Here is a 12581-nt window from a genome sequence, read left to right on the forward strand (position 1 = left end):
GAGTTTTAGTATTAATTTTAATTGTATGCTATGTTATTTGCGCGTAATAAATCTTTTATCTATAAATATTTGTTTTTCTTCACTATTTCTTATTATCATGAAATATCATCCTTTGTAATGGTTTTAAAAAGTCGATTTATGTATATCTTTTAATGGTTTTTTGTAATGCAGTTCAGTATCATCTTGTTTTATCAATGATCTTCCTCACTAATGATTTTAATAAGTGTGGATTGAGTTGTATATGTTGAATTGATCTGTCTTATTAATTAAGTTCAGTGCTCTTTAATTACCACCATTTAGCTTATTTTAGATGATGAAGCCAGCTATTGCTTGTTCTTTTATGGGTTGAATTAATTCAACATGACTTTTTTCTTAAGCAATGTCAAAAAAGGGCAAGATACCCCAAAAAAAATGTCGCAAAATTTTTGTTTCTCAACATATTGTTCATGTAGAATCGTTTTGGATTCCTTTTTATTATTTTAGTTAAGATGATAACATCGTTAGCATTTTTTTTGATAAACTATTATCAATATTAACGTTTATTATTTATTTTTAATAGCCAACAATATTAGCAATTTTTTATATTGCATTAAATGCTAAAACAAGTAAAAATGCTGATAGTGTTAGCGTTTTATATTTGTTTTTACAAAATTGCCAACAATATTGACAGTTCACTTTTATTGATAGAGTACGTAAGATTTATAAACTCAAAATAGTAGGATCAAGTTATTGAATCATATAGTTGTGTCAATGTTCTACCACTCCAACATTTCATAAAATAGGAACATCATTTTGCACCACATTCAAATCCAATCTATAATCATAGTAATTTTTGAATTGAGAGATCGAATCATCGGAATATTTTGATATTCAAAGGGGCTTGACTTTCGTGGCATGCCTTTTAGAAAGAAGATTATCTTAAGTGTTAAGCATCTTTAAGAGAGGCAAATCACAAAGTTCAGTTGAAACTAGTAACAGTACCACATAAAGGTGCTATCAAATGATTAGTGTAAGAACAATTTTTCATTTAAGGAGTATATACTATCGATTTTCTTGCCTAGTGAAAACAATGGAAAGTATCACAAGTTTTCAGTAACAAAAGAACACATCTATAAACTGTAGCTGTCAAGAAACTTCAATGTAGGCAAAATTTTGCATAAGAACGATTCAAAATCTTCATCAACGATGGCATTTCCGATTATATCAAGCTGAATCAGGGCTAAATCTTTAAAAACGATAAAAGCCTCCCAATATTTTGATAGTTGGCTGCCATCCTCCAACGATAAATCCAACTTCCAGTCATCTGCTATGGTGTGAGTCAAAGGCGAGGAGCACAGGTATCTCGTGCTGTCAATCGAATGCTTCCCAATCTCATTATGTGAAATGTTAAGCACTTTAAGCAGCTTCAAATGCCGTAAAGGATTCAAGGCGGTAAAACTCTTGATCTTGTTATTACTCAGGTTCAGAAAAGAAAGAAGTTGCATGGTTTCCAATCCTGTGAAAAAAAAAACGACACATCTGAGTTTTCACACTGTAGAACAATGGTGTCACTGAGATAGTCCAGAGCATAGAACCTCACAAAATTATCATGGCCGCAGTAGGAAAAACATCCTTTTTTAAAGAAACATGCTTTTCTCTATGATTTCTATGTAGTCTGTTTCTTGTGATCAATTTATCATTAGAAAGGACGTTTGCACTGTGGAGAGTGGTCTCATGGGATAATTATCTCTTAAACGATAACTTCTGTGTTCCCCTCTTCCCCACAGATGTGGGATTATCTTTTTAAAAAAAGTATTGTACTCCTAGTAGTCTCCTATATTTGTGGATTGTTTGCTGCAAATTCACCAGTCATGTTAAGGGGAGTGTTAACCCCGTTCAGCATTTCTTCTCCTCCTTGCTTAAACAATGTTGTATGATAAAATTTAGTGCAAAAACAAGGACGCGTCCCAAACACCCTTGAAATCCTCAGCATTAAGAGACTTTAAAAAGGAGCTGACAGCCTTGAGTTTACACCATATAGTTTTCATAATTGTTGAAAGTTGCTTGCTCCATTGCAACTGCACAATGCTATAAAATTTGCTATTACAAGCTAGATAGGTGAAGACCTTAAAAGGGATATGCACAGTGCACTCTTATGATATGAGTAGCCCAGCATGCAGTAGCTCCTTGGTAACTTCATTTGTTCTATTTTGCTTTCAATTTTTCCATTGTTACTTTGATTGTTCAATAATAGATTGTTTGTTGGTGGGTGACTGATTCATGTTCTATAAATGAAGACCCACCGAAAAGATCTACATAGCACTCAAGTTACAATTTTGGACAAAAGCTTTTCTCATAACCTGCCTCCAGAGGGAAGGGAATGGGAACAACTGAATGACCTATGGGAAATTAAATTCTTGCAATAGATGGAGGCAACAAATCATCAAAGCGGCATGCAGGCACATTCCACGTGTTTTGCAGCCACTGGCTTTTCAGAAGTTTATCTCAGTTGCCCACGCTATACAAAATCCTTACAAAAACTTAGTTAATCATCAAATGGCAATTTGAAATATTTTTTTTACCCTTGGGCGTGCTCTCTAAAGCCAAATTGAACCCAATTAAACAAAATGGAGATAAATTGAATCGAGCTGAACTCACTGAATTAAGAACTGAATGAATAGTAAAGTGTTAAAGCAAAGTGATGACTTGAACTGAATTGAATAGAGCTGATTAGATTGAAAAGTGCTCAAGTGAAAAAAAGTGGGCAACAAATAATCATTCAAAAACAAAAAATTCAGTCAAAGGGACATAATTACCTTCAAGTGATCCAAGTTCGTTGCAACTAAGATCTAGCATTCGAACCCACAATAAATTTTCCATAGACCCGATTCTTGCTAGTGATAAGCTATTCAATCGCAAGCAAACAAGGCTCCTGTCAATTGACTCGCCTAATTTCCCATAGCGCCAACAATATCTCATCAAATTATCCTTGCAACAAGTAACCTAAAGAAGACAATCAATTCAATCATTGAAGTAATTTGGACGCACATAAATCAAAACTAACCAATACTTAAGCGTGAAAAACAAAAGGGATGCTGCAGCTTGACTAAACGTTTATGGTTCACATGTTAAGCTATTGCAAAAATTTGATTCAATGAGGGTCAATCACAAGGTGAACCAAGAAATTTTCATTAAAATTGACAGACAACACTCTTCAGCTGCCAGCATGAGTTTGGTTGTTGACACAATAGCTAAACCTAGCCAAATTGCTATGATGAGATACTCTGTTTCTCCAATGCTCCCCCCGGTGGCCGAAAAAAAGACACCGAACTAACCTTCTTAATGTTTTTTCAGCAAGTTTAAGTTATATTACCACCAAAATGCAAGTACAAGGAGAGCCTTTTACGAGCAACAGAAGACACAAAAACCCCTTGAAGCAAAAACCAAATAAAGAAAATAACAAACTAGAACAAGTAGGCCAACAAGCCAACACCAAGGCTAAGCCCCTCCCCAAGTTGAAGTCCTTCCAAAAAGCGGTAATGGTCACGATTGCGGTAAAGAAACGGTGATGCGTAACGGGAGTGATGCAGTTACGTAACACCTAAATATCGATCGAAACCATAAGAAATCCCTTGATCAAGCCCCAAAAAATGATTTTTTTACAATGCGATAAATATTGGTTCTTTTTCTTTTAAACCTTTATGATGCGTCCGATGCGGTGCTTGTTTTTACACCTGATCAGCCAAGAAACAGAAACGATAAACCAATATGACCAGGAAGCAACAAACCTAGCAAGCGCCTAGCCAGCCTAACACCCACCTAGGAGGCTTCCAGGCCCTGCAACCAACCAGGCCAGAAGCGCAGGCCCTCAGCTCAGTAGAAGAAACAACTAAAAAAGACAGCCTTCCAGTCTGCAGAACCTTGCTTCAGCCCGTCCAAAACAGCCACCAAAACCAGAGAAGCACCCCCCCCCCCCCCCCCCCTTCTCAAACTAACTTTTTAACATGCTCCTGATAACACATGCCTTAGTTTATTTAAAACATTGGGCGCACTAAGGTGCAAGGGGAAGCACCTCACCGTTATGCGCCTCAGGCGTGCCTTAGTGCACTTTTGAAAAAATGCCACCCTAAGCACGCATAGGCACGCCCAAATGCATTTTTTAAAACCAAAATCCATGTAGACATCTTATTAAATAAAACTTAAAAATAATTAACAAATTTTTAGTTGAAACTGAAAGCCACTCTTAATATGCAAAGTAAAATATCATGTTCTCCTGATAAACATGTTCAAGTAAATACTCACCTGCCGTAGTAAGGCCAGACTATGTTCTTCTTTATAATACTGTGAGTGGGTAGGATCCATTTTTACCAAATCACAATATAACGCCAAAATTTCTTGAACATGCACCATCTGAGGAGAAGTTGAAGAACTTATGTTCACAGTTGCGTCTAGAGCTGTCAACAGCCTAGCAAGTGTAAGCTTTCCAATTTTCCTGCAGATACAAAAGCAGAGTGAGGTCATAAATTGCATCCATTTAGCCTTTTATGTCTAAACTAACAAGCATAAAAGAAGTTTAAAATTGGCAGATGGGACATACCAATCTTCGACTGACAACAAATCACGAAAGATCTCAATCTCATTAGCCAACGTTTCCATTTTCCACTCAGATGCATTAACTTCTTGATCCTTGCAATTTCTGCCAGTTTGCAATGGGTTGAATGATGATATCAAATCTGACTCCCCAGGGCTCATTTCAAATTTTTGAAAATTGGAATCCTCCCATGAAATGACCTCTACATTCCTCCTTTCAACATGCCCCGAATCAGGGTGCTGAAAGCAGACCATAAATTTTAACAGGAACTTTTGACTTAAGCAGCTCTCACCCTGAGAGATGATCTGAGAACAGTCTTCTACACTAACTTCAACTGAATGATTTATGGAATTATCCGGCGGCAAATCTGAAACTTTAAGTAATCCAACCCAAGCCTGGGCTCTCCCATATTTGTCACCTGAAATTGGTCTCCATAAAACATCTTTACTTTCTGCAAGTGCAGATCTGATGGCAACACTAGATGCATTTACACCACTTACAGCTTGGTTAAAATATAGAATCACCGGAATTGTTCCTCCATCAGAAGTGTAGGTTACAAATGGTGAAACCATACAACCAGAGGCTGACTTGTCTGCTGATATGAACAGCTGAGAATTAGAAGGAGGCCAAGATGAAATCAACCAAGGAGAATCACTCATTACAGTTTGCTCAAGGAGCCAAAGATGATAAAACCAGCCACTTTGATCATCGGGATCAGTGAAAATTGCTTGGTGCACAAGGTCATACTCCTCGGTTAAGATCTTCTCTTTCGGGAAAAAACCCTCTGCTTTTCGTTTTAGTAAATTTGACAGTAGTACACTAGAAACAAGTAAACCAAACTTAATATGAACATGTAGGAATTTAGACATGTATATTGAACAATAGGACTTAAAAAACTAGTGCAACCAAAATGCTCAATAATGCTGCTTCCAGAAGCATTACATCATACTAAAAGATTCACAACATGCACAATCAAATAACATTCAACCATAAAAGATAATACCTGCGGTTATGCCAAGCAGAATAATTGCTGAAATTTCCTGCAATCATATTGGTGGTATACTTCAACTCATCCTCTTCGGGAATATTCTTCAATGCCGCCACAAATCTGAAACACGACAGATAAAAAATGATTCTATAAGACCATGCTATTTCAAACTAAGTTGTCAAATCATAGGACAGATTTTACCTGCGGTAGTTCCATGCGTGAAAATTCCTTGAATCAGCCTTCTGAAACTTATCTAAGAGACGTAACTCATGGTCCACAGATGACTGACCCTTGCTAAGCACCCATTTGCGATGATGCCATGCTCCATATGACTTGAAATTTTGTCTCAATGCACTCTCTACCTAATCAGAGTCAACTTATTCATATACATTAACAACCTCAAGCTAAACCTAAAATAAATCATGGATCTATGAGAAATCTGTAATCTTCCAGCACTTAAAAATTTTGCGAAATAACAACAATCCAAGCATTTCAGATTTTGAACTAACAACAAAACCCCAATGCAAGTGGTTGGAACACAGATGCAATCATAATCATTGAACCTTAAAAACATTTTGCAACGAATTTCGAATCACTCACAAAACCCCAATGCCAAGTGGTTGGAGCACAGATTTAATCATAAATATTAATCTTAAAAACATTTTGCAACAAATTTCGAATCACTCACAAAATCCCAATGCCAAGTGGTTGGAAGTTGGAACACAGATTCAATCAAAAATATACAATCCTAAAAACATTTTACTACAAAGTTCGAATCACTCAAAAAACCCCAGATCTTACACCCTAAATTTCTTTCCACCTCATTGATAATTTCTCCCTCGCCACCCCTCAATTTCAAAAAAAGCATGAAAAGAAAATAAAACAGAATCACAACAGAATACTTACAATGCGAAGCTCCTCATTCAAAATTGACTCTGGATCAGCTCCAGGTTGATTCAAAAAATGATTTACAGCAAGTTTGCGATAATTCCAGGCAGTGTAGAATTCCGGATTAATCTCAAGAAGCTTTGAACTGACATCTATAGCTTCTTTGTCATAACTGAAACCAATTGAGCAAATATAACAAAAAAAAACATTAATTTGATTACAAATAGTGATTACAAGATGTAAAAAATTCAAAAAAAAAAAAAAGTACTTCTTGAGATGATGAAACTGGAGGAATTGGGATTGAAGGATGCGTAATTTAGAGGCTTTTGCAGCAGAAGCTGCTTCATCAACCGGTTTTTCGGGATTTCGGGGTCGTCCATGCATTTTCAAATAAGCAGCAAGGAAAAGGGGGCAGATCGGAAGCTGCTTAAACGATCAAAGTAATTTTTGTCCGGAGTCCACTAATATTAAACTAAAGTTCAAGTGTGTGAAAGGAGTAAAATGACCCTCTTTGGTTTTTTCATAAATTATATTTTTTAGGCTTTTAAATTTTTAATTACAATGATAAAATATTAAATTTTTGGTTAAATTATGTATTTATTTTGACTAGATTTTGAAATATATGGTTAATAAAGGTTATTATGATGTTTGTTTTTTTTGAAAATAAAAATGTCATTATGTATTTATATTGGGTAAGAATAGTATAAAGTCATAAAAAAATTCTCTTTTGTCTACCACGTGAAAAAGTTGAAATGTCAAGATCAACACGTGGATTAAAATAATATTTGTCTACTATGTGGAAAAAACGAAACTTCAAGGTTAGTATATGCAATTTCCCAATAAAATAATGGACACATTTGTATAAATGAAAGCATATTATAACAATATAAAAGGGACGAGATCGATATAGGGACTTTTCAAAAAAAAAAAAAAGATTGATATAAGGATGATAACATATTGGATATGGAACAGATTCGAGTGGACCCGAATCTATTTTCATTTTCTAAGGATAGATCTAGATATATATGGTATCCATAGATTCAATATCGAATTCGAGTCCAAGATGAATTAGGTATAAAATCTATTGCCATTCCCATAAGGGGGATGGAGGAACTAATACTTTATTTATAGTATGAGTTTTCAAAAGAAAAATATTGTAATTTGAGTGAGATGGAGGGGGTAATTTATTTGCTCATACAATATGAGATAACATTAGATCTTTTTAGATTTTTTTTAATTGAATTCGGTTAATATTTAATTAGTGTTTTTAATATTTTGAAATTTGTGGACAATTTCAATAATTTAATCAAATATATTTTATGCTACAAACATTTAGAAATTTGGTGCTTTTATGTATTTTTTTCACCCAATATTGATGCTATATGGACGATATTTTGTGAATTAAATTACTTGTTGTATATCGAAATTTTGTTTTATTGTTCGTATGCGTTGAAGAAACATAATTGAGTAGATGGATATCTATAAGTAAAATATTTCTATTTGATTTTCCACCTTTAATTTTAGCCCATTCATTGTTGTTTACTTTTAAAAAAATATTTCTATTTATATCATATTTTTAATGCAATAACTTTAATCACCTAAATTTTTATTTATTTTTTTTATGATTTTTAAATGTTTTTTAAGAGGTGTTTAATGGATTGGATTGGGTCAAAATTAAATAGGCCGAATTGGGGTGGGTCTTAACAAATTTAAATGGGTTAGGGCGGGTCAAAGCCCCTTTGAACCCGATCGACTTTGACCCGTTTTTTAAAAGTTCATATAATAGTTTTTTTTATTTTACTTTTATGACTCGTTGGTTCTAATCACCTATATATACATATATATATATAATAATATCATACAAACATAAAAAAAGTGATAAATGTTTTTTCACAACCAATTTCTATAATTATCCGATCTAGGTAGGCCTGTTTCTTTACACCAAAGCTCGTTAATGGCCCAACCCCTCTAATGACCTGTTAAAATGTGACTCGACCCTTACCCTGTTAGGTTGACCCACCTCATTAAACACATCTACTACAAACTTTATTTTAACCTTTTTTAAATATTTATCATCTTCATTTTTTTCCTTTACTTTTATTCAATATATTTTTTAAAAGTTTGTAATACCCAAATTTTTCATCAACTAGGGTGAAAAAAAACTGCAACATCCTAAATACAAAACGATGCTGAATGGATGACAATATGTCATTATCCATGATAATGTTTGACATACTCCCTCCAACACACGGAAATTTGAAATCTGTAGGCTAAAAAAAATAATTAATTAAATAAATTAAGAATCAAACTTATTTCAAAAGTAAGTGTGAAATTTTCAAATTTGAGGTTTGGGGCTGTTCGCAGTTAGTAATTGCGAACAGGTCAAAACAGACAAAATAGTTGTTCGCACTTACTAAATGCGAACAGCTATTTGATCTAAAAAAAAAAAATTATTTATTTATATTTTTCTTAAGGTCAAATAGCTGTTCGCAGTTAGTAAGTGCGAACAACTATTTTGAATTTTTTTTTTTGGTCAAATAGCTGTTCGCAGTTAGTAAGTGCGAACAGCTATTTTGTCTTTTTTTACCTGTTCGCAGTTACTAACTGCGAACAGCCCCAAACCTCAGGTTTGGAAATTTCACACTTATTTTTGGAATAAGTTTGATTCTTAGTTTATTTTGTTATTTTTTTTTATTTTTTCACTTATGTTTTTCAAATTTTCCCAACACACACCGATTGTATTGGTTGGTTTTTGTATTGTATCCACTATACTAATTTAATTTTAAAATAAATAAATCTAATTGTGTATAATTAAATATTACTACATAAAAAATGATACTTATAAAATTTGTATTGAGATGAACTATATAAGATTTCACTATCTAAAATTTGACATTTAGATTAAGAATAAAATACAAACACAAAAACTTGTATGCGGCCACTTAGCGAGTGCCACAAATTTTTTTTTATAGTTGCCGAACTCAAACCCTAAAACACTCAATTCAAGACTTAAAAAGCCAAATCTAACACTTAAAAACCCCTACTCCAAACCTCAATCTTCAATATACAGAGGCTTAGTTTAATTTTTTAGCTATCGACTTCAAACCTTAAAACACTCATTCCACCATTTAAAATGCTATTTCTAACTCTTAAAATTCCTACTCTAACCCATGATTTTATATTTTATTTACCTACTCCAACTGTAAAATATCTATCTCAAGACTTAAAATGCCTATTTCTAATGATTTAATATTTGTCAAATCTAAGACTTAAAACGACTATTTCATAGTCTAAATTATCCACTTAAAATTTTATAAGGGCAACTTTAAAATTATGGGTTGAATGTATGAATTGAGGGGTGGCATACAGCCCATTTAGAGCATATTTGCTGAAATACAAATTAAGACTAATTCTAGGAGAAGATTAAAAAAAAAAAAAAAAATCAAACGGACAATTGCTTGGAGGAAGCAAAAGTGTTTAAACCCTCAGTCGGACATAGAAACAGAAAGAGCAAAGTAGAACTTCTCAGTTTGATACAAGCGAGAGAAAGATGAATGCTCCTGACCGTTACGAGAGATTTGTTGTCCCTGAAGGCGTCAAAAAGTATGAATTTCCATTCTTTCTTGTTCATTTTCATCGTACGTAACTGCAATTTAGTAATTGTGATTGTTGTAAATGGTGGTTGTTGTTGCAAATTCCGCATCTAATTTAGGGTTTCGTACGAGAGAGATACTAAAATCATAAATGCAGCTTCTTTTACAATTGAGAGAGAAGACCACACCATTGGCAACATCCTCCGCATGTAATTTTTTAGTCTTTTTTCAATATTTGATTTTCCTAATTTTAATCCTTACTATTAAGCACTAAATTTTTTTTATTTTGGGTATTAATTTGTTTTATAGGCAATTGCACAGAGACCCCAATGTGCTTTTTGTTGGATACAAGCTTCCTCACCCTCTTCAGTACAAAATTCTTGTCAGGGTTAGTTTTATTATATTTTTACATTTTTTTTGATAAGTTGTAGGAGATATGGTGTTGTTGTTGATGCTTTGTTTGGATGGAAAGACCTCGAGGGGAAGTAAGGGAAGGGGAACGGATAGGGGAAGTTTCCTTTGTTTGGATAACAAATGGGGATGAGAGGGAAATGGATGGGAGTGAATTGAAGGAATGAATTTCGTTAATTTTTATAAGAAACAAAGTCTTCCAACAATTGAAAATTTTGGAATGAAAACTGGCCACTCTTCCCCCCCCCCCCCCCCCCCCAATTCCTTCCTCGTTTCCTTCTTCATATGGTATCTATGTAATTGTCACCTAAGCATATTTTGGTGGGCGGGTTGGTTTCAGTTGCTGTTATTTTCCACAAGTAGTATGAGCTGATGAAAAAGATGGGTCATTTGAGCTGAGGGTAAATTTCTGATCTCGTTTGTAAAAGCTGAACTCTTCTTTTAAGAAAAGTCCATAAATTCACTGTCATTGGGTGTCGAATTGCTAAATAAGCATGAACTGCAGTCAAAATATGAGAATTTTGAACTTCCTTAGGGTTTTGCAAGAGAGTAGTTGTTATGGAGAGCATTTGAGATAGTATATCTATTACTCTTAGTTTTTAGAAGTTCAGTGTTCTTCAAAATTGTTTATGGAGGACGTTTTTTAAGGGTACGTTTCTTTTTATTCCATGGTAAGCTGTTTAAAGATGTCATTTGGCTAATGAATAATTTTCTTTGTAAATGCATGATGCTTGAAACCTCATTGGTAGGGTGGATCGGTTTATCTTATATATGCTAACAAACAATGTTTTTTATTCTGTTTTTCTGTGTGCTTTACGCTGCAGATTCATACTACAAGCCAGTCTTCACCAACACAAGCATACAATCAAGCTATTAGTGACCTTGACAAGGAACTGGATTGTTTGAAAAGTGCCTTTGAGGTCAGAAATCATCACATTGTGCTTTGCTTTAGGCTTTTTATGTAAATATGATTATGTGCTGTAGATTTCACATTGTTGGTTGATGGGTTCAAAACAATTTCAATACGAATATTTATGGACTGGTTTTAACTATAAGGAATGAATTGCCAGCTATTTTTATTGTGTTTTTGTATCTTAAGTTCACTATACAATGGGCATATGTTATTTTTTTTTTCTGATCCTAATTTTCGTTTAATGACTGGATTTTCTTGGGTTTTAGTGGTTCAACCATAACGTTTCTTGTGATCTTTGTTTGTGAATTTCTTTTGTTTAATTTCATGGTGAATAACGATATGACTGAACTAGGTTTGTTGGATAGGATGAATAGGAAAGGCAAGTTCTTTTACATTGATTTGTTTTGGCACATATAGTGACCTCATATCTTTGTGATTAAGGCTTTGGATTGCTACTGTTGTGTTGAAAATGAAATGGTTGTTGAAGAACCAAGATTTTCGGTTTCTATGCTTTTTTTTTGTACTATCATTATTATGTTTTTAGCTATTGGAAAATATGTGTTAATGGTGAACTGATGCCGTAAACTTTCATTTTGTAGGCTGAGGTGACTAGGTCTTCTGGTGAATACTGATACAACAAGCTATTAAGACTGCGCTGTTTGATAAATTAATGGATACCAAGGAAGGAGTAGCCTACTGATTTGTATCTAATTTAAGTGTGTAATTTTTGGCTGTATGTTGAATTTGTGGTCTGTGGATGCTAGTATGCCAATGAAAGTTTTAACTGTTAATTAACTTTGTGTATTTAGAGCCCACTTTTAGGTGCAAATATGATTTACCAATGAAGGTTTTGTTTTCCAGAACCATAGGTTGATCTAATAGTTACTAACTTTTTATCCCACTCTTGTAATAGAGGTTTGATTTTCATCACTTACTGAATTTTTTTCCGGGTCTTATTTATTTTATGCCAATGAAAGTCTTATTTCCATTCTTTTTAGATCTAACCTTCTTATTTTTTTATATATGAGAAAAAATAGTCATATGCATTTTTGTTTGATTTGTTTTGATGTATTTTTTCATAATATTTTTTTTTCAAAAATTTTATATTAAATACATTTAGGATTAAAATAATGCATTAGATGTCGTAAAAACAAGAAATGTAATAACTAATTTGAACTAATTGAATTACATAAAAGTTTAGTTGGATGCAATTGATTG

General features: G+C 33.6%; 2 protein-coding genes across 2 annotated transcripts; one reads left to right on the forward strand and one right to left on the reverse strand.

The window, feature by feature from the left end:
* Positions 1–805: 805 nt before the first annotated feature.
* On the reverse strand, positions 806–6925 carry LOC130808856 (geranylgeranyl transferase type-2 subunit alpha 1). Its single transcript, XM_057674375.1, has 8 exons — positions 6715–6925; positions 6465–6618; positions 5760–5920; positions 5574–5678; positions 4577–5389; positions 4282–4471; positions 2796–2982; positions 806–1495 (listed from the first exon to the last, which is right to left on the reverse strand). Exons 1-8 carry the CDS (start codon positions 6828–6830, stop codon positions 1110–1112), a joined length of 2112 nt encoding a protein of 703 aa, XP_057530358.1. The 5' UTR covers positions 6831–6925; the 3' UTR covers positions 806–1109.
* A 2934-nt stretch (positions 6926–9859) lies between these two features.
* On the forward strand, positions 9860–12333 carry LOC130808168 (DNA-directed RNA polymerases II, IV and V subunit 11-like). Its single transcript, XM_057673627.1, has 5 exons — positions 9860–10049; positions 10159–10248; positions 10349–10427; positions 11275–11370; positions 11963–12333. Exons 1-5 carry the CDS (start codon positions 9997–9999, stop codon positions 11993–11995), a joined length of 351 nt encoding a protein of 116 aa, XP_057529610.1. The 5' UTR covers positions 9860–9996; the 3' UTR covers positions 11996–12333.
* The last annotated feature ends 248 nt before the right edge of the window (positions 12334–12581 follow it).

This window comes from Amaranthus tricolor, chromosome 3 (genome assembly GCF_026212465.1).
Source record: "Amaranthus tricolor cultivar Red isolate AtriRed21 chromosome 3, ASM2621246v1, whole genome shotgun sequence".
In the NCBI taxonomy this organism is placed as follows: domain Eukaryota; kingdom Viridiplantae; phylum Streptophyta; class Magnoliopsida; order Caryophyllales; family Amaranthaceae; genus Amaranthus; species Amaranthus tricolor.